Below are 21,745 nucleotides of genomic sequence, written 5' to 3' on the forward strand. Positions count from 1 at the left end.
GTTCAACAGACTGATTCCTGGGATGGCGGGACTGATGTATGAGGAGAGATTGAATCAGTTAGGATTGTATTTGCTGGAGTTCAGCAGAAACCTATAAAGTTCTAACAGGACTAGACAAGGTAGATGCAGGAAGGATGTTCCTGATGGTAGGTGTGTCCAGAACCAGGGGTCAGAGTCTGAGGATACGGGGTAGACCATTTAGGACAGAAATGAGGAGAAATGTCTTCACCCAGAAATTGGTGAGCTTGTGGACCTCGTTGCCACAGGAAGTATTTGAGGCCAATACATTGCACGTTTTCAAGAAGCAATTAGATATAGCACTTAGGATGAAGGGGAATCAAAGGATATGGGAGGAAGGTGGGATTAGGCTATTGAGTTGGATGATCAGCTATGATCATAACGGATGGCAGAGCAGGCTGAAAAGGCCGAATGGCCTCCTCCTTGCTCCTACTTTCTACATTTCTATGTTACACCCCGGTCTATATTGGCTCCATGGATCAGCATTTCCTCCATTTCCATTGTAACATCTTCATTTTTATGTCGAAATCTTTCCATGAGCTCTTGCTGCAAACTTTTCTGTTTCTACATTACAAAAGTGAAGACACTTCAAAAGTATTTAATTGGCTGTAAAAACCCTTTGGAGCATCCGGAGGTCATTGTAGAAATGCAACTCTGTCTTTCTTTTTCTCCAACTCTCCAATCTTGTGAACTCTGAGCTCCTCCAATTCTGGCCTTTGGTCCAGCCCGTTTTCATAATTTCATCTCTGGCAGCAGTGCCATTAGCCAGCGAAGCCCTAGAATTCCTTCCCTAAACTTTTCCGGCTCTCTATGTTCCTCCTCTAAGAAAATACTTAAAACCTGTCTCTTTGATCGTCGTTGTTATCACTTGGTCCAATATCTCTTTGTATGTCCAGTGCTGTCAGATTTGTCATGTGCTTTGGCCAATTTTACTTCATTAAAGCTGCCATATAATCATGAGTTGATCATTTGTTTCGGTGTCCACAGTGTGATTTGGTTAATTGCTGGAACAGATTAATTGAGCACAATTGCATAAAATCCCAGTGATTTGATGGTACAGCAGGTTCTGTGGTAATTATTGTAACAGCATGTTAATATATCCCACCTTACCTCGGCTGCATGCATTGGATGAAGCTCATCACCATGAAAGTTAATCTGGAGATTCATCTCTTTCCCAGCCTGTAATATAGCTCTGGTGGAATCCAGGTCAAAGACTCCTCTTTCACAGAAAACGTCAATGTTATCGATGTGAAATTCACCATTCACCATCATCTCCTTCAGTTTCGGGAGCTGAACTTGAATTATATCATTCACAGTTTCTCCCATGGTCTTCCCTCTGGTAAATTGTAATCATATTTACAGCAGTTACTTTTATTTTGAGCACTGTATGGTCCCGTGTTCTTCTAAATTTTAAAATAATTTTTTACATGAGTAGTCATCTCAAAACCATGGCAGGGAAAAAGGTGGAAGGCTTGCACTTACAGCTGAAGGTACATTTGGATATAAGAATGACCTGCACAAACTCAGAAATATATGAAACAATAGGAATTTCAGGGGGATACAGGCAGACTGGTGAAATGGACAGATGAATTTGAACACAGTACTGAAGTGATACATTCTGGTTGGAACAATATGGAGAGGCAATATACAGTTTCAAAAGGGGTGCAGGGACAGAAAGACCTCGGGATGTGTGTCATCAAATTTTGGTCATGGCAGGACAGATGGGACGGTTGTCAAAAAGCACATGGAGTCCTTGGTTTTATTAATCGAGAGAACAAGGTGCAAAGAGCAAGGAAATTATGTAATTATTTGTGAAAAGTCCACCCCCATTGTTTTCCACACAGATGCTCATTAAAACCACTCTTTGACCCAGGTGTTCTTCAGCAAGAACCGTGTGATCTTTTCCATCTCCCAAGTTTCAAGAACCAGAGACTGGACCTCGGTTTAAATTTCCCATCGGGACTTCCAGTGGCGGCCATGTAGTGAGCGGTTGCACATTTGGTGGCTCCCGCTCAAGGTGGTATTTTTTGGTCCTTTCCCCGTCTGAGAGGTGGAATTTTGGATGGAAAGGGGTGTAGCAGTACGTGGAGAAGGTGTAACTCCTCTGGTGTGGCTGGTGGATAGATCCACGATCTGGGAGTGGGTCGAGAAGAAAGGAGCAGTTGGAACAGGAGTCTTTGTGGTGCGCCACAGGTTAAGATGGCGGAGGGCAAAGGGCCAGTTCTACCCGCCCAGTGGTCAACAGAGCAGTTGGTGGAATTTCTGAATGTTAAGTTCTGCCAGCAGAGGAAGGAGGCTCTGGCCAAAGTGGTGGAGCCAGTTAAAGCAGGTATCGAGAGAGTGGAGCAGAAGCTGGAGTCCCAGGGCCGGGTGATCCAGAAAGTGGAGGAGGTGGTGGGGGAGCACGAGGAGCAGTTGGCCTCGCTGGTGACTGAGGTGGGGGTGATGCGGGAGATGCAAAAGAGGCTGAAGGAGAAGGTGGAGAATCTGGAGAAATTTGACGATCGTGGGGATGCCCGACGGCATCAAAGGTGCGGAGGCCGGCACGTATGTGGTCAAAATGTTGGAGCAGTTGATGGGTGAGGGCCATTGACTGGTCCCTGGAGGTCGACCAAGTGCACAGGGTACTAATGTAAGTACCCCGCAAGTGGGCGAGGTGCCATGGGCGATGGTGGTGTGGTTGCACCGCTTTCTGGAAAAGGAGAAGATTCTGTGGTGGGCAAGGCAGACAAGGAAATGCACCTGGGAAGGGAACGAGCTGCAGGTGTACCAAGACCTGGGTGCGGAACTGGTGAAGAGGAGGACCGAGTTTAATCGGGTCAAGGCTGCCCTCTTCAAGAAGGGGATGAAGGTTGAGGTGCTGTACCCTGCCCGCATTTGGGTGACTTTCCAAAAGCGTGAATATTATTTTGATACGGCAAAGGAGGTGATGTAGTATCTGAGAGACAACGGACTGGCATGAGAAGGAGGACATTGAACTTTGGAGGTATTGGTAAGGTGGGTTCTTTGTACTCGGAAGGGGGGAAAATTGGGTTTGGAGGCCTTCGGCGGGGGCTAGTTAACGGGAGTGCAGTAGGGCGTTATCAGGAGGTGGAGATAGGGATGGGGACATAGGGGAAGGGGATGGGGTTTTGCTTTGTTTGGGAAATGGGGGGAGAAGGGTTGCTGATAAGAGTGTGGCCCAAAAAGGGATATGGTTGATCGGCAAGGGCGGGGAATTAGCCCCCCGACCCCCCCCCCCCCCACCCCATGGAACGGGAGAGTACGGAATGGGCCGGTCAAATGTCACATGCATCTACGCACCTGAGGAGTCTGAAGGGAGACGAGGTTGAGGAAAAGATTGGTGAGGGCAGGTGTTCCAATCGGGACTGAAAATGAGGATGAGGGGGGGTGGCAGTGCTGGTGAATAAGCAGCTGGTGTTCGAGGTGGGGAACAAAGTAGCAGATCTGGGGTGGGGGGTTCGTGGTGGTGAGTGGGAAGCTGGGAACCCCTCCAGCTCGGGATGATGTAGATTTCATGAGACAGATGCTGGGGATAATTGCTGATCTGGACTCGCACCAGTTGATTATGGGGCGGGGGGGGGGATTTTAACACGGTTATAGAGCCAAGCTTGGGCCGCTCAAGCTCAAGGTCAGGCAAGGTGTCAGCAGTGGCGAAGAAGGGGTTTAGGGAGCGTATGTGGGGTGGGGGTGGACCCATGGAGGTTGGGAGACCAACGGTGAAGGAATATTCATATTTTTCCCATGTGCACCGGGTGCACTCCCAGATTTACTTTTTTGTGGTGGATAAGGCGTTGTTGGTGGGGGTGGTCGATTCGCAGTATTTGACGATTATGGTTTCAGACCATGCACTACACTGGATGGATTTACGAGTGGACTGGGGGGTGCATCCATCTCCCTGACATTGAAAAGGACAAGGTCTGGAGTAGTGTGGATCGTATCGTCCGAGTATCGCTATTGAATGAGGATGCAAGTTACTGGTGAAGGTGTTGGCTTCGCGAATCGAGGACTGCGTCCTGGGGGTGACAGGTGAGGACCAATGGAGGTTTGTGAAAGGGAGACAGTTGTCGGCGAATGTGAGGAGGTTGTTAAATGTGATTAGGGGCAGAGGGTGAAGGCAATGGATGCAGAGAAGGCTTTCTACCCGGTGGAGTGGGAATATTTATGGGAGGTGCTGTGACGGTTCGGGTTTGGGCAGAGGTTTGTGGACTGGGTCCAGTTGCAGTACAAGGCACCGGTCGCAAGGGTGCGGATGAACTGGGTGAGTTTGGGATATTTTGGGCTGCACTGCGGGATGAGGAAAGGGTGTCCACTCTCACCGTTGTTTTTTTGTCTTGGCAATAGAGCCACTGTCTATGGCACTTAGAGTGTCGAGGGATTGGAACGGGATTGTGCGAGGGGGCGTGGGGGAGGGCACTGAGCACAGGGTTTCGCTGTACATGGACGACCTGTTGATATATATTTTGGACTCACTGGGTGGCATTGGGGGCATTATGGGGATTTTGGAGGACTTTGGCCGGTTCTCCATGCGCAAGTTGAACATGGGAACGAGTGAGGTGTTCCCGATTGAGGCCAGAGTGTAGGAGAGATTAGCGGAGCTGTCATTTAAGGTAGTGGGAGCGTGTTTTAAATACCAGGGCATTCAGGTGACGCGGGTTGGGCGCAGTTGCACAAGTTGAATTTGACCTGGTTCGTGGAGCAGATGAAGGAGGACTTCAACAGGTGGGATGTACTCCACTGTCATTGGCGGGTCGGGTACAGACAGTTAAGATGACGGTGTTGCAAAGGTTCCTGTTTGTATTTCAGAGCCTCCCAATCTTTGTCCCGAAGTTGTTCTTTAAAAAGGTTAACATGCCGATCTCTGGGTTTGTGGTGGTGGTGGTGGTGGTGGTGGGGGGGGGGGGGGGGGGAATTGGAGGGTGTCTCGTTGAGGACACCGATCTATGATTATCATAGGTTTGCACCAGGGCGCTGGTTGTGAGGTTTCAGGGGTGGCAGCAAGTAGGGATTGAACAATTCAGTGACCTGTTTGTAAGGGGCAGTTTCGCGAAACTAGAGGAATTGGAGGAAGAATACAAGCTGCCCAGGAGGAATGGTTTCAGGTACCTGCAGGTTCAGGTTTTTATGAAGAGAGACATGCCGTCCTTTCCCGCTCTTGGGGTTGCAAGACAAGGTGCTGTCGAGGGGGGAGATGGGGGAAGGGGGGAAATGTCTGAGGTCTACAGGAGATGATGGATTGGGAGGTAGCCCTGGTGAGGGATATAAAGTGGAAGTGGGAGGTGGAGCTGGGTGGGGAGATGGAGGACGGGACATGGGTTGAGGCCCTGTGGAGAGTGAATGTGTCCTTGTGTGTGAGTCTAAGCCTTATTCAGTTTAAAGGTTTAAAGTACTTCACAGAGCACATATGACGATAGCGCGGATGAGTAAGTTTTTTTGAGGGGGCAGAGGGCAGGTGTGCACAGTGCGTGGGAGGCCCGCGAATCACGTCTACATGTTTTACGCATGTCCGAAGCTAAAGTGGCTCCGGCAGGGATTTGCGGACGTAATGTCCAAGGTGTTGGGCGTAAAGGTGGCCCCGAGTCAAGAGATATTGATTTTTGGGGTGTCGGAAGATCTGGGAGTCTTGGGGCGAGAGAGGCTGATGTCTTGGCCTTTGCCTCCCTGATAGCCCAGAGATGGATCTTACTTGGATGGAAGGACTAGGAGCCGTCGAAAGCGGGGGTGTGGGTGAGCGACCTGGTGGAATTTCTAAGGCTGAAGAAGGTCAAGTTCGTCCCGAGGGGGTCGATCGATGGGTTCGTTCGGAGGTGAAAGCTGTTCATTGATTTCTTTAAAGAGGATTGAGAAGTCAGCAAATGGGAAGGGGGAGGAGGAGGGATAAGAGGGGTAAAATGGTGAAGGCAGGACAGGAGGAGGGGGCAAGAGTAGGGAGCGGGGAGAGTGGGTTATTTATAATGTTGTACAATTTTGCTTTCTGCTTCGGTTTGTTTTTTATGAAAATGCCTGAATAAAATAAATGTTTTTACATTTCCCATCAGAAAGATAGCACCTCAGGCAATGCAGCGCTCCCTCAATGTTGCATCGGAGCGTATGTAGGTCAGCTATAGGTGGAAAATAAAATGACAAGCATTGTGTAAACTGTCTGAGCAACTGGTGCTATTACCTGGGGACAGAATGAGCACCACAGTAAGTGGTGGAGATGCTGATACTGAGCTCCCTTCGAGCTCGTTCGATCACCCGAAGCATTTTAGTTTCAGTTTCCAGATTCAGACCATAGCCACTTTTGCATTCGGCCAGAGTGGTCCCAGCTCTCAGCATGCATAGCAACCGCCATTTCAGGCTGTCAAACAGCTCTTCCTCTGATGCCTTCCTTGTGTGTTCCACAGTGAAGTGAATCCCTCCTCCTGCCTTGTGAATGTCCATGTACGATGCCCCTGCCAGCTGAATTCAATAAAAAATGATTATTGTACAGTTCAACCTCACTTCCTCAATGACCCCTTTATCAAAATTAGGTATTAGTTATATGGTAGCTGTTATGTTTGTGTACTATGATAATAAATGAATCAGTGTATGACAGAACATCTGGTTCAAGACTAGTTATGTAACGTTGAATAAACTGTGGGTAAACTAAACTATTGCTAATTAAACTGTGGATCTTCTAACCATGTTGCTAACAGCTCCTGGAACTCTGATCAAGGCTGGCTCTGTCCAGTTCCAGTGTCCTGTTCCTCTTACATGACACCTAGTAGTCAGAGGTTATATACACCTTTATATATACACTGTTACTGCATATCATTACAGTAGCTTCACCCCATATTCCCATCCTTTAAGTGCAGTCATGGTCAATGTTAACTCCAGCCAATTAGGCTGGTGAAGTGCATCTTTACATGTCTCACACAGCCAGCAAAATGTCCTTTGATTATCATTTGCCCAACAGCCAACCCTTAACCTCAGGTACTCCTGCAATCCCTGAGTTACTCCCATGTCTCCTCTCCCTTTTCACACACCTCACCTGACAAGTTGATCTGAACATTTTATGTACTGTTTAGCAATTCATCGAAACCCACAGCTTTTAACATCTTATGTTTTATGCGTTCATGGGATGTGGGCAGAATTTGTTGCTCATCCCTAATTGTCCTTGAACTGAGTGGCTTGCTCAGCCATTTCAGAGGGTGGTTAGGAATCAACCACATTGTTGTGTGTCTGAAGTCACATGTAGGGAAAGTCGGCAGATTTCCTTCCCTAAAGGACATTAGTAAACCAGATGGGTTTTATGATAATCGACAATAGTTTCATGATCATCATTGGACCTTCAATTCCAAATTTTTAGTGAATTAAATTTCACCCTGCAGTGGCAGGATTTGAACCCAGGTCCCCAGAGCATTACCACTGGGTTACAAGTCCAGTGACAATAAAACTACGCCATTGCCTCCCCCTATCCATCTGGAAGGACACGTGGGGACAGCTGCATGTCACCATCATCACCTGGAAAATTCCCTCAAAATCTCACACCATCCTCCCTTGGAAATATATCGTTGTTCCCTTGTCGTCATTGGGTCAAGGTTATGGATCTTCCTCCACAACAGCACCATGGTTGCCCCTACACCACACAGCAGGTCAAGCAGGCAGCTCTCCACCACGTTTTCCAGGCTAACCAGGTATGGCAAAAAATCCTAGGCCAACCTTGTCCGCATCTCACAAATACATTTTTGAACATTGTGTTCTCTGCTTCAGCATTGAGTGTCTCACCTCTTCTTACAGGGCACCTTATTTAAAACTGGTTAATCTAACTCCAGGGAGAAACTGTTTATCTCGGTAACATTGGGTTACAGAGCAGACCACGAGCTCTGCTCTGAACCATTTCTCTCTGTTCTAGGCCAGCACAGACTGAAGCATGAGGGCCAGACTGGAGCAGACAGCACAGGGCTTGTCATAGTATACATCCAGGTATATGATGGAGTGCAGACAGGCAGCGATTGACACACAGGATGACCAGTGAGCACACAGACCATAACAGCCAATCACCAGACAGGACACGACCACTGTAAAGCCAGAGGGCACCAGTTTTCCCACTCTCTTGGGATCCAGCCTCTGAGACAGTCAGAGCTCGTGAGCAGCAGCCAGTGCAAACACCATGTGGTAGTCAGTTAGTCTGGTCAGGCTAGCCTCAGGTCTCCAGTCAAGTCAGCATAGTGTCAACACACAGTTAAGCATGTAATATAGCTAGATGTTAAATAAAATTGTGTTGCATCTTATCAAGTGTTGGAAGCCTGTCTCTCTCTACACTGCATCAAACGCAGTCCACATAGACCCAGCCTACCCAACACATCAGGGCTCAGGATGGAGAAAATGGCACAGAGCCCGCAGGAGCAGACAACACAGCTCCCAGAAAGGAGCAGACAGCACAGGGCCTGCAGGAGCAGGCAGCACCGGGCCCAGAACGGAGGAGACAGTACAGGGCCCAGACGGAGAAGGCAGTACAGGCCCCAGATGGGGCAGACAGCACATGGCCCAGAATGGAGCAGACAGCTTTTGCTAGGTCCTGCACTCTGTTCTGGATCCACGCTTTGTTGTAGGTCCCACACCTTGTTCCATGCCCAGTGTTCTGCTCTAGGCCCCATGTTCTGTGCTAGGTCCATGTGCTCTGATCTAGGCCCGCACTCTGTTCGCTGCCCCGCATTCTGTTCCAGGCCCCGTGTGTTGTTCTAGGCCCCAAGCTCAGATCTAGGCCTATGCTCTTTCCAGGCGCCATGTTGTTCTGGGTCCCTGGTCTTACCTTCATTGCAAATTCATGAACCCTGTCTCCAGCCCACACTGGATGGGTGTGTGCATCCACCAGACCTAGAAATGAAAAATGAAGATGACACAGAAAACACATGAGTGTGAAATTGTCTTCATTGCAGATATTAAAAAGAATTGTGTACCCTGAATTACTAACCTGGCAGCACACACATTCCACTAGCATCAATTTCTTGGTCAAATGTGACTGCATGATATTTGGACTGGATAATCTCTGCAGGTCCCACTGCCTCAATGAGGCCATCTCTGTAAATTGAGGTTGGAAAACAAGTCACTTGATGGAAGCAGAAAAACTGGTTGCCAGCTTTCAACATCTCCGCATATCCCAAAGGCTTTACAGCCAATCAATATAGCCAGTGTTATAATGTGAAAAAGCTGCAGCCAATTAATGCACAGCAAGATCCCAAAACAGCAATGGGATAATCACCAGATTATTTCTTTTAGTGATGTTGATTGACAGCTAAATATTGGTCAGGACCCTGGGGAGAACATCCTTCTTCTGCTCCCCAATAGTTCATTGGGAATTTTTACAACCAGCAGAAAGGGCAGTTAGGGCCTCAGATTAACCTCTCCTAAGGAACCAGGCCAATTGCAGGAAAATGGTGGTGAGGAGAAGGGACATGGACAGACAACGATTTGACAGAAGGAGTTTTCAATGAACAACATTCCTGAGTAGCATGGATTATTGGACTTGAGCACATTTACAGATTTGTTCCACCTCCCCCCCCCCCCCCCCCCCCCCCCCCCCCTCCCAAACTAGGGTTTGAACACTTACCTCCCGATCACTAGGCTCCCATGGGGAATTACTGTAACGTTCAGCATACGACTTTTGCTCAGGTATTGTTCTCCATTGTCACAAACTTCAACAACCTGAGCAGCGTTTTTAACCAGTAGCCTGAAGGCATTCGACATTGTGAAGCTCAACTCACTGGAGTCCCAACACCCACAGCACCCTCACACTCAACCCTCACACACTCAGACCCTCACACACTCTACCCTCACACACTCAGACCCTCACACACTCAACCCTCACACACTCAGACCCTCACTTCCCGTTCTCGCAATCCTTCCTCGGCAATGAATCTTTCAATGAGTTGTTTCAATGAGACCCGTTCCGTGTCTACACCAGAGTTGTGACATTGAGCAGGCGGCTTGGTTGTGCCGTGAATCTTATCGAGGATTCAACTTCCACAACTCCACAATATAGCTCTTCCGGCGGAATATTCCTGTTTAAAAAACCCTTGGACTGACAGAGTAATAATTAACCGATAATCAAACTCCTAAACTCCTCTTAAATCAGCTTCTACCCCAATGATAAAACATTCTCGGTACAGTTTGCTTGCATTGATAACTCTGCACATGATATGTGTATTGACTGTTGTAACTCAGTACATCGTGTGTGAGACTGTTGTATCTCAGTACAGTATGTGTGACTGTTATAGCTCAGTAAGGTGTGAGAGTCTGTTATATCTCAGTAGTGTGTACTGACTGTTATATCTCAGTACAGTGTGTGTGAGACTGTTATATCTTAGTAGTGTGTACCGACTGTTATATCTCAATAGTGTGTACCGACTGTTATATCTCAATAGTGTGCACTGACTGTTATATTTCAGTAGTGTGTACCGACTGTTATATCTGTCATGTGCACTGACTGTTATATCTCAGTAGTGTGTACCGACTGTTATATCTCAGTCCTGTGTACCGACTGTTATATCTCAGTAGTGTGTACCGACTGTTATATCTCAGTCCTGTGTACCGACTGTTATATCTCAGTCGTGTGCACTGACTGTTATATCTCAGTAGTGTGTACCGACTGTTATATCTCAGTCGTGTGTACCGACTGATATATCTCAGTAGTGTGTACCGACTTGTATATCTCAGCCGTGTGCACTGACTGTTATATCTCAGTCGTGTGTACCGACTGTTATATCTCAGTAGTGTGTACCGACTGTTATATCTCAGTAGTGTGTACCGACTGTTATATCTCAGTCGTGTGCACTGACTGTTATATCTCAGTAGTGTGTACCGACTGTTATATCTCAGTCCTGTGTACCGACTGTTATATCTCAGTAGTGTGTACCGACTTGTATATCTCAGCCGTGTGCACTGACTGTTATATCTCAGTAGTGTGTACCGACTTGTATATCTCAGCCGTGTGCACTGACTGTTATATCTCAGTCCTGTGTACCGACTGTTATATCTCAGTAGTGTGTACCGACTGTTATATCTCAGTAGTGTGTACCGACTGTTATATCTCAGTAGTGTGTACCGACTGTTATATCTCAGTCGTGTGTACCGACTGTTATATCTCAGTAGTGTGTACCGACTTGTATATCTCAGTCGTGTGCACTGACTGTTATATCTCAGTCCTGTGTACCGACTGTTATATCTCAGTAGTGTGTACTGACTGTTATATCTCAGTAGTGTGTACCGACTTGTATATCTCAGTCGTGTGTACCGACTGTTATATCTCAGTAGTGTGTACCGACTGTTATATCTCAGTAGTGTGTACCGACTGTTATATCTCAGTCGTGTGTACCGACTGTTATATCTCAGTCGTGTGTACCGACTGTTATATCTCAGTCGTGTGTACCGACTGTTATATCTCAGTAGTGTGTACCGACTGTTATATCTCAGTCGTGTGTACCGACTGTTATATCTCAGTCGTGTGCACCGACTGTTATATCTCAGTAGTGTGTACCGACTGTTATATCTCAGTCGTGTGTACCGACTGTTATATCTCAGTAGTGTGTACCGACTTGTATATCTCAGTCGTGTGCACTGACTGTTATATCTCAGTCCTGTGTACCGACTGTTATATCTCAGTAGTGTGTACCGACTGTTATATCTCAGTAGTGTGTACCGACTGTTATATCTCAGTAGTGTGTACCGACTGTTATATCTCAGTCGTGTGTACCGACTGTTATATCTCAGTCGTGTGTACCGACTGTTATATCTCAGTAGTGTGTACCGACTGTTATATCTCAGTCGTGTGTACCAACTGTTATATCTCAGTCGTGTGTACCAACTTGTATATCTCAGTCGTGTGCACTGACTATTATATCTCAGTTCAAATGCACTGCTCAATCACAACCGGGTAGCCACATGGGCCTCGTTGTACCGGATCTCCGCTTCGGTCTCCGGCCTTCATACTGGCATCATTAGCCAGGTCCTCAGCGGTACCCCTTAGCCCTCAAAATCCTCCGCCCATCCTGGCGTGGTCCTCGAAGAGTCCGGGGTGACCGACTGCCCCAGGATGTAGCTGTCATGGATACTCCTGGAAGTGTGCTCACACATGCATGATCTTCATATGGTGGCCGCACACAAGGTGGATTTTGAGGGAGTGGATCCCCTTCCTGTTAACATAGGGCACTCCCAGATGGTCTGATGAACGCAGGGAAGCATGTGTGCGATCTATTACCCTCTGGACCTGGGGAACCCCGGCGATGGTGGAGAAAGCTGCTGCCCGGGTATCTTGCTGGGCTTGGTCCATGTCAAAATTCAAAACGTTTTCCACCAGACAAACAAGACATCCATGACCGGTCGGACGCACCTGTGGGCTGTGGCCTGTGAGATACCACACAGGTCCCTGCTCGAGTCATAAAATGGTTCTGAGGCATAACAGTTCAGCGCTGCATTGACCTTGATGGCCATTGGGAACGGGTGTCCTCCTCCTCCATATGGTGCCAAGTCCGCGAGGACATGGCACAATTGTCGCACCATTTCCTTGTTGAAGCGGAGCCTCCTGCCGCACACTCTGTTCATCATCTGTTCAAATGACCAGCGACGCCTGTACACCCGGGACTCTGGGTCCCTCCTGGGCCTGATGGGCAGCCGGGTCCTTGGGATGTAGGGTGGGGTCCAGCACATGGTCCGTCACCTCGCACATGTGCAGACCCTTCTGCTGCCGCCGTCTCCGGTGTCTGGCTGCCCGACCTACCAGCAGCACCACTAGGGCCTGTGATGGGTCCAAAATCCTTGCCGTAGCGTTCAATATCTGTTAGGCATTGGGAGAGGGTGTTAGACTGACAAACAGTGGTGGCTCCCACTCCGGGACCCTCCAATCCCCCATTGATCCCCTCCCCCGCTAGGAACACCCTGCCCACTCACACCCGGCCGCAGCTTGTCCCCGTCACCGGACCCCAGACTGGGTACCCCATATACCAACTCATAACATTATCTGGACTGGGCGCTGGTCCCCTCTCTGCGGCACTCATCCACCTTCTGGCCGTGGACATGTCCCCAGAGCCAGTGGCGGACTGGGTCTAAAAATATTGGTTGCCAGGAGACAAAGGGGGCCCACCCACAACTACAATGCTATCATTTAATTTTCATAACGAATAAATAAATTTTCAAAAAATACATATGGAAAAAAGGGTACAATTAAAATTTTTGTGGAAAAAATGTGTATTTCTTAGTAATTACAGTGTACATGTACTGTACATATTACTGGCAGTAGATACCAAATGTAAATACAGAATGTTATAATTGAATTTTTAATTTTAAAATTTTTTGTAAGTAATTGGTTGATATTTTAAAATAGTTTACTGCACAATTTACACATTAACAGATAGTTCAAAAGCACAATAGAGCATTGCATGCAGTCCACTATATTAAGAGCAATCGTTTGTGTTCGCTAGATAATTGTGCGAATCTGCCAATAATTGCTTCTGCATCCAATTCATCTAACAATTCCTTTTCAATGGATAGAAACATGTATGATTCCAAATTCTCCTCAGACAGCGAATTTCTTAACCTTGTCTTTATGATCTTTAGCTTTGAAAATGTCCTCTCACATTGGACTTGAGTAACTGATAGTGCGCAGATGACTTTATAAAGTTCATAAAGGTTATCATATGCCTTGTCATGAAGTCTGTTGGATGCCAGAATTTTTAGTACACACGATGGGCAAGTGCTGCAAATTTTACAATTGTTGCAACTGGAATCCATATTCTCACCATCATTAAGCAATAGCTTTAATACATCAAAGTTTGAAGCAAAAGAAAACAATTCCAATATTACTTGATCTTTGCTGATTTGTGGAAACAGCTTAATAATACCTTCCAATGCTTCATCTTCAAGGCCCTTCTCTGCAATAGTTTTAAACTTTGCTGGGTCCAAGCAGGACAAATCTTTATACAACTGTTTGTGTTGTACAAAGCGTGATTCTAGTGACTGGACAATGCGATCCATTATTAGGTTAAACACATTTACTCGAAAATCAGCTAGAGAATCTGAGGAATTTCTTTCATCATCAATAAGCTCATCTGCCATTCTTTTCTTCTTCCTCTGCCTCTTAACTGGCAATGCTGTTTCTAACGCATCAATTTCCAATGTTTGATTTTCATCCATATTCATCTGTGAAATCCTGTCATTACATTTATTTACAAATTCCAAAGCCTTGCTGTGAATGTTATTAAATGTTCTTGTCTGTTCCTTCAACTTTGTTGTAGCTGAATCTACCAAACTCCATGCAGTAAACATATCTAAACCACTTGTCTGTAGATAACTTGATAATGGGGTTGTAGTTTCAAATATATACAAGTAAATGCTGTCAATATGGTTTCAAACTTTAGAAGACTTTGAAGTAAAACATTTGCTTCATGTTTTGTTTTTGCATCAAACTTTTCTGAATCTTGTATCATTGATAAGCATGTCAATAGATTTACGGAAGTACTGGCAGCGGCATCATCAAAACGTCCAAATATAGTTGTTGCTGCATTGGATTTTCCTGACCATCTGGTCTCACCAATTAGCTTTAAACGTTTCATTTTTTCTTGTCCTAGATGTTTTCCAACAACTTCTATCCATACAGCCATTCTCTTGTATGATGCTTTCACAAAAGTTGCTATATTCTGGAGCAAATTGAAAAAAGAAACTGCAGGCACACAACATTTTGTTGTTTCAGTTATCACCAAATTCAAGACATGGGCATAGCACCATATATGAACATGTTGATCAGCCACATCAGCAATTTTACTTTGTAAACCATTATACTGGCCATGGTAGCTTGCAGCGCCATCTGTGCTATCAGATAAACATTTTTGGGGGTCAATTTTAAGATGCTGTAATGTTTCAATCAATAGATCAAAAAGTCCCTGTCCTGTACCATCATTACTTGGCACAACTGAAAGTAGTCGCTCACAGATAATACCTTTAAGCACATACTGAATAACAATGATAAACTGATCGATGGATGAATTATCTTGTGTTGAATCAACCTGAATAGAATAATATTTTGCTTGAAAAACTTCATGACTAATTCTTTCTTGTATCATATTCTTCATAATTTTGATTAACATGTTTATAGTTGTTTTACTCAGGTATGTAACAAGTCCACCACGGCCTTTACTTTGAGCCTTTCCTTGTTGCTCTAATCGTTTGATTCTTTGTTTAGACTTGTTTTGCACTGCAGAAACGTGAGCTGCCATAATGGGGTCATATTTTGCCATCAACTGCACTGTAGCTAAAAAATTGCCATGATTTAGAACCTCATTATCTAGAGTGTAGGCCGATTCATTTCTGTGACCTCGAAAAGGAAGTGCTTGCTTGCCTAACATCTTTATAATGTCTATAATCCTCATGAAAATACTTCTCTGCTTCAATACTTCTTTCCTTTTAATTAGTGATGCTGCAAAAAATTTATCTAAGGTGCCGTCATTAACCACACTGATATATTGCTGAGCATTTCTGACATGTCTTGTTGTTGATTCATGTAAAGTCAAGCTCTGGCTAATATGCCTGTAGTCACTAAAGCCACGTACAAAGGGTGATGGATTACAAGTTTTGGGAAACTCAAAGGCTAAGCAGTGTGAACAATATAAGCATCTATTTTCTTTGTTATATGTTAGCCATTTTCTTGAGACTGAGTCATTCATAATTTTCCTCTCATACAAACGAGCATCAAATGGCAGATCATCAAGTGGCTGAAGTGGATGTTCAGCAAAAAACTGTTTCAGCTTTGCTCGTGATGGATATTGGAAGATTCCAGTAATTGATCTTTCATTTTCTTGAGTAGGTTCATTTACAGGATGTGCTTCAGAAACCAAGTCATTTATGCTTGAAGGAATATCTGATTCCCTGTCACTAGTTGAAGCTATGTGTTCAGATGTTGCAACTACAGGCAGTACAGATACCGGAACAAGGAAGCCAGAAGAAATATTGGGCCTGGGTTGATTAGTAATGGATGCACTTGTATTTGTCTCTACATTTAAAGTAGCCCTTCTCTGTTCTTGTAACTCGCATGTCATTGCATCATCACCATGAGCATTGTTTCTTGCTTCTTGATTATTTGTTGCAGAACTGGATATTGATGTGGATTGTGCTTGTGGTATTATAAACTCTGTAATAGGCCTGCATCGCTTGGCTGATTCCTTCCTTTCTGCTTCTTTTTGTTCTTTGCGTTTTAGTGACCCAGATTTATGCTTTTTCTTTTCCATGCTGGTAGGGGTAATATAAAACTTAATTAAAAATAGCCCACATTGGGAAAAATGAATATTGATGATTGCAAGAATAACTTGAAGGAACGCCAGATAAACCCCTACTTGATAAAAAATATAAAATAACTTTCTTACACTTCAATAGGCTCTGTTCATTAGTCAATACTACTGTGGCCTATGCAGCTTCAGAAGAGGAGACAATCCACTGTCCAGTGTTCACACCAGCAAGCAACTGAGACAACTGTTGAAACTTAGAAGTTTGGTCCGACTATAGTAAGACATTAAGAATGGTCCCACGACCAAAGTTAACATGTCCAGCTTGATACCAGTGTAGTGTTACAAGTCGCAACCCTTTGAGTTTACCGATCATGGCTTATCATTTCAATATCTTTGACCTCATGATTCACAATCAAAGGTACCGCTTCTCCTTTTCGGTGACCTCACGACCCTATGTACTGCTTGATATCCTTTCAAGTTGCCGACCATCTCAAATCACAAACTGTAACTTTATCTTTAAATTCACACACTCTTGCTGAAAACGTGGATTTCCAACTATGTCCGACCCGGGTGAACCAGCCCCCCTTTTCACATCCTTTTCACATCCATTTAACACTGCTTCGTTCCTTCATACACTGAGTGATTATTTGTTTGTTTCTTTATTGCATTTTTATTTGGTATTGCTCTTTTTAAAAACAATTATATTTTATTAAGTTAGAATACAAATCTCAGGAAAGAAGTTGGAGATTTATTTATCTAATTAATTATAATTTTTAAGGGCCCTTCAGAGATTTACGGGCCCCTTCTTGGCTCTCCGGGCCCCGGACCGATGTACCGGCTGAACCAAGACTACTGCTTGATATCCTTTGAAGTTGCCGACCATCTCAAATCACGAATTGTAACTTTATCTTTAAATTCACACACTCTTGCTGAAAACATGGTATTTCCTTAATTATGCCCGACCCGGGCCCCCCTATTCCATATCCTTCCACTACCTCCCCTGCTTCGTTCCTTTTCATGCACTGCTTATTTGTGTCCTGTTCTCTTTTTTTCTTATTCCTTTTGATTACTAAAACAGTTGTCTGTGTTTGTTTCTTTATTGCATTTTTATTTGATATGGGGGCCCACTTCATCAGGGGCCCACTTGCCATCAGGCAAGCTGACACCCTGACCAGTCCGCCACTGGGAACACCACTGCTAACCATTTCATTCACCTAACGCCCTCTTCTTCCTGTCACTGAGCTAATTCCATATCCATGCCATCAATTTCCCTTTCATTCCATAGTTTCCACCTTCCCAACAAAACTCTTGTGTGGCAAATGCCCCCCAAAATTCCACCTGAACAGCATCAACAGCACTACCTTAACCATTCTCTCAGTTGACCCCTCAAAGGCAGCATGGTGGAATAGTGGTTACCACTGCTGCCTCACAGCGTAAAGGACCCGGGTTTGATTGTCTGTGTGGAGTGTGCATGCTCTCCCCATGTCTGCGTGAGTTTCCTCTGGGTGCTCCGGTTTCCTCCCACAGTCTAAAGATGCGCAGGTTAGTTGAATTGACCATGATCAATATGCAGTTATGGGGATAGAGCCAGAGAGTGGGTCTCGGTAGGGTGCTCTTTCGGAGGGCCGATGCAGACCCAATGGGTTGAATGGCCTCCTTCTGCACTGTAGGGATTCTATGGAAATAATTTAAACATGGTTCGCGGATACGATTTGTATTTAAATCCATGCTGGCTCTCCTGATTTTGTTCCTGATAATGGTTTCCAATAACTTCACCACGACCAATGTCAGACTGACTGACCTCTAGTTGCCGGTCCTCTGGTATGACTCGTGCATCCTAAACTTAAAAGATTGTGATTGCTGTTTTTGCCTTTGCTTTTTTTCAGCAAACTGGGATACATTCCATCCAGACCAGGAGACTTACCATCTCTTTGTATTGCTATTTTTCTTTTGCATGTCTCCTCTCTCTCTCTTACCACTCTGTCCAGAATGTCCTTCTCCTATGACAGAGCAGGGCATATCCTGACCAAACTCTATCTCTCTCAGTCAACATCACTAAAAACAGATTATCCAATCATTATCACATTGATGTTTACCTATGCAAATTGACTGCTGTGTTTTCTTCATTATAACAGTGAAAAGTACTTCCATTGGCTCTAAAGCACTTTGGGAAGTCCTGAAGATGTGGGCAGCTTTATATAAATGCATGTCCTTTGGCTCCTCTCCAGAGCGAACAGCCTACACTTTATGACTGGCATTTTACAGGGTGTGGGTTAGGAGGTGAAAATAGGTGTAAAATCAGTTTATTTTTCATTTTTTCATGAGTTGTGGACATCGGCCAGCATTTATTGTCCATCCCTAATTGTTCTTGAGAAGGCGGTGGTGAGCTGCCTTCTTCAACCGATGCAGTCTGTGGTGTAGGGAGGGAATTCCATGATTTTGACCCAGCGACTGTGAAGAAGTGGCAATATAATTCCAAGTCAGGATTGTCCATCACGTTCCCATCAGTGCCGGCACTTTACCAATGACGGGTTAGGTGACAGATGGCCCACTTGCCTTAGGCCAATGGAGGCTCTTACATTACCAATTAAGAACCATTTAGGGGCCTCTTCCTACCACTGCTGGTGTTTTATCGACAATGGATGGGTTCTTTGCCCATGTGGGAAGATTACGAGGTCTAGCCTTGCAGCCTACCTGCAGTTGGGATAAGGCCCTCCTGATCAGGTGCCCTGGAGGGCCAAACCAGAGTCAGACACTCACACTGAAAGTCCCCCATACCCACATTCAAAATTTATTCCCCCTCCCTCCACCAGGCAGCCCTCTGAAATGGCAGCGCAAACCAATCAGTTCAAGGACAATCAGGAATGGGCAATAGTAGCTGGCCCAGCCAGTGACATTCACATTCCATGAACGAATACAAAGAAAGGCCCCAACACCGTTTACTGCAATCCAGGCCTCCTCCATCATGATTAATCAGGAACAGCTGCAGTCCTAGCAGTATACATCACTTGCAGTGGCGCAGCTGGGACTGAAGAAGTACCAGCTTTTCAACTGTCCGACAGCTCTTGGGATTGGGTCATCCTGCCTTAGAGAAACTGAAGCACCCACAACAGGAATTCCTGTAACTCAAAGTCAAATTCAGTGGATTGACCCCAATGTTTTGGCTAGTGGAAGGGGCCAACCCTGCCCCATAGAATCCTGACCTGTATCTTTTTGAACTCATTACAGGTTCAATGTAAGGTTTTCTCTTCAACTCTCTAAGGCACTTGTACATTCTGTTATCATCCTGGTGTTAGGAAAGGGGAAAATTAAGATTTAAAAAAAGAAACAAAAAGTCAAACAAAGAATTGATTAGAGGCAGACATCTGGAACAATGATGAGAGGTGAGTTTGCCTGTCGCTGGAAAATTGTATTTTACACAGTATTTCACAAAGTAGAGATAAGGAAATGACACATACCTGCCAAAAGTCAATTCCACGGGGTGAATAACATCAACAGGACAGAAACCTATAACTGTAGAACACTAATTGAGGAGAGGGAAGGAGAGCTAACATCAGAATTGCATCAATTTACAAATATAGCCCCTAAAACATAGAAATTAGGAGCAGAAGGAGGTAATTTGGCCCATTGAGCCTGCTCCACCATTCATTATGATCATGACTGATTATCCAACTCAATAGCCTGATCCAACCTCCGCCCATATCCTTTGATCCCTTTCACCACAAGAGGGATATCTAACTCCTTCTTGAAAACATGCAAAGGCGGATTCTCCATTTGGAAGACTATTTTCCTGCCAGAGCTGAATGGTACCTATTTTACCATCCCTTTGCAGTTGTAAAGCAGGATGCAGTTCAGTGTTCCATACTATGCAAATTCATGCATCGTGTGGGATTCGAGGGATTCCCAGGGAATCCCACTATTAGGCCGCCATCTTGAGCAGCCGGATGGACTCCGAGGTCCCATGCCGGCCACCACACTCCCAGAGCGCGAGTTGGCCCCGACCACCCCCCGCCACCACAGGGACAGGGATCCCTGTAGTCGGGGACCCCTCCAGTGACCCGTATAATAGGACGACACTCACAGTAATAGGGGGACCCTCACAGGGATCCCTGCTTAAAGGCACCCCTCCACAACCCCCCCCCCCCCCCCCCACACAGACCCCTTCCCCCAAAAAGGACTCCTGTCAAAAAGCTAGAGAGCAGTTCAGACAGGGCCAGTTGAAAAGGGACCCCTGTCAGAAAGCGGAGTGCTGTCCAGACAGGGTCAGTGGGAAACATTATAGCTGAAATACCTACCTTGCAGCTCCATGCGTCCATTCCTTGAAGGAGAGCAGCTGTGTCTTCCACTGGTTCCCACAGATCCACTATCTGTAGGCCATTCATAGCTTTTGAGTAGTGGTCTGTGATTGACAGCTTGTAAAAACCAACTGGATCTTTGATCCATTGGTATCAGTGGCCTAAGTGGTGAAACCCCAATGTTTTTAAACATTGACCACATCAAAGAGATGTAAGTTGTACTTAGTGCATTACAATCACTCAAGCATTTGATTTCACTGCTCTGACCTCTCTTTCTGTCCCTGTATCAGTGTTGGAATACAAAGTATTTCTGGAATTGATACAGCAGTGTCAGTGTTAGAACATAATTTAGGGGCAGCAGGGTAGCATGGTGGTTAGCATAAATGCTTCACAGCTCCAGGGTCCCAGGTTCGATTCCCGGCTGGGTCACTGTCTGTGTGGAGTCTGCACGTCCTCCCCCTGTGTGCGTGGGTTTCCTCCGGGTGCTCCGGTTTCCTCCCACAGTCCAAAGATGTGCGGGTTAGGTGGATTGGCCATGCTAAATTGTCCGTAGTGTCCTAAAAAAAAGTAAGGTTAAGGGGGGGTTGTTGGGTTACGGGTATAGGGTGGATACGTGGGTTTGAGTAGGGTGATCATGGCTCGGCACAACATTGAAGGCCGAAGGGCCTGTTCTGTGCTGTACTGTTCTATGTTCTATAATGTATCTCTGGAAGGGCTACTGTATATTCTATCCCTGTATCAGTGTTAGAATACAGCGTATTTCTTGAATGGATACTGTATATTATATTCCTGTATCAATATTAGAATACAATGTGTCTCTGGAATAGATACTGTGTATTCTATCCCTGTATCAATGTTAGAATACAATGTAGTACTGGAGTGGATACTGTATATTCTATCCCTGTATCAATGTTAGAATACAATGACCTGTAACTTCAGCCTAGCGGCGAGAAGCCACGAACCGCTGATTTTAATAGAGAAATCTGTGCACATACCTGCGCTCGGATGTTGTGTCCAATCTTCCTTTCCCTTTGGCAGGCTGGGGCCTCCAGCGCCGCGGCCTGCGCAGGCTCCAGCGCGGCGCAGGGAGAGTGCAGCCCCGCACTTTTATGACGTGGCCAGCTTGGGAACGCCATTGCAGACAGGCATTAAAACAGTAGATTTAGGTAGAAAACAACAGACAACTATTTTAACATG

The 21,745-nt window shown here is 45.6% G+C and overlaps 1 protein-coding gene across 2 annotated transcripts in view; it reads right to left on the reverse strand.

Moving 5' to 3' along the window:
* The window catches only part of amdhd1 (amidohydrolase domain containing 1), a 39,335-nt gene extending 29,313 nt beyond the window's left edge, over positions 1 to 10,022 (reverse strand). The window contains exons 1-5 of one of the 2 annotated variants that reach the window (XM_038810910.1): positions 9,593 to 10,022; positions 8,957 to 9,063; positions 8,795 to 8,859; positions 6,182 to 6,459; positions 1,129 to 1,354 (exon numbers count right to left, since the gene is read on the reverse strand). In XM_038810910.1, coding sequence (XP_038666838.1) covers positions 1,129 to 1,354; positions 6,182 to 6,459; positions 8,795 to 8,859; positions 8,957 to 9,063; positions 9,593 to 9,729 — 813 coding nt within the window. In that variant the 5' untranslated portion in view covers positions 9,730 to 10,022. The remainder of the gene's footprint in view (positions 1 to 1,128; positions 1,355 to 6,181; positions 6,460 to 8,794; positions 8,860 to 8,956; positions 9,064 to 9,592) is intronic. The other variant, XM_038810909.1, reaches the window with a different exon arrangement.
* Between the last annotated feature and the right edge of the window lie 11,723 nt (positions 10,023 to 21,745).

Source organism: Scyliorhinus canicula, chromosome 11 (genome assembly GCF_902713615.1).
Source record: "Scyliorhinus canicula chromosome 11, sScyCan1.1, whole genome shotgun sequence".
Classification (NCBI taxonomy): Eukaryota; Metazoa; Chordata; class Chondrichthyes; order Carcharhiniformes; family Scyliorhinidae; genus Scyliorhinus; species Scyliorhinus canicula.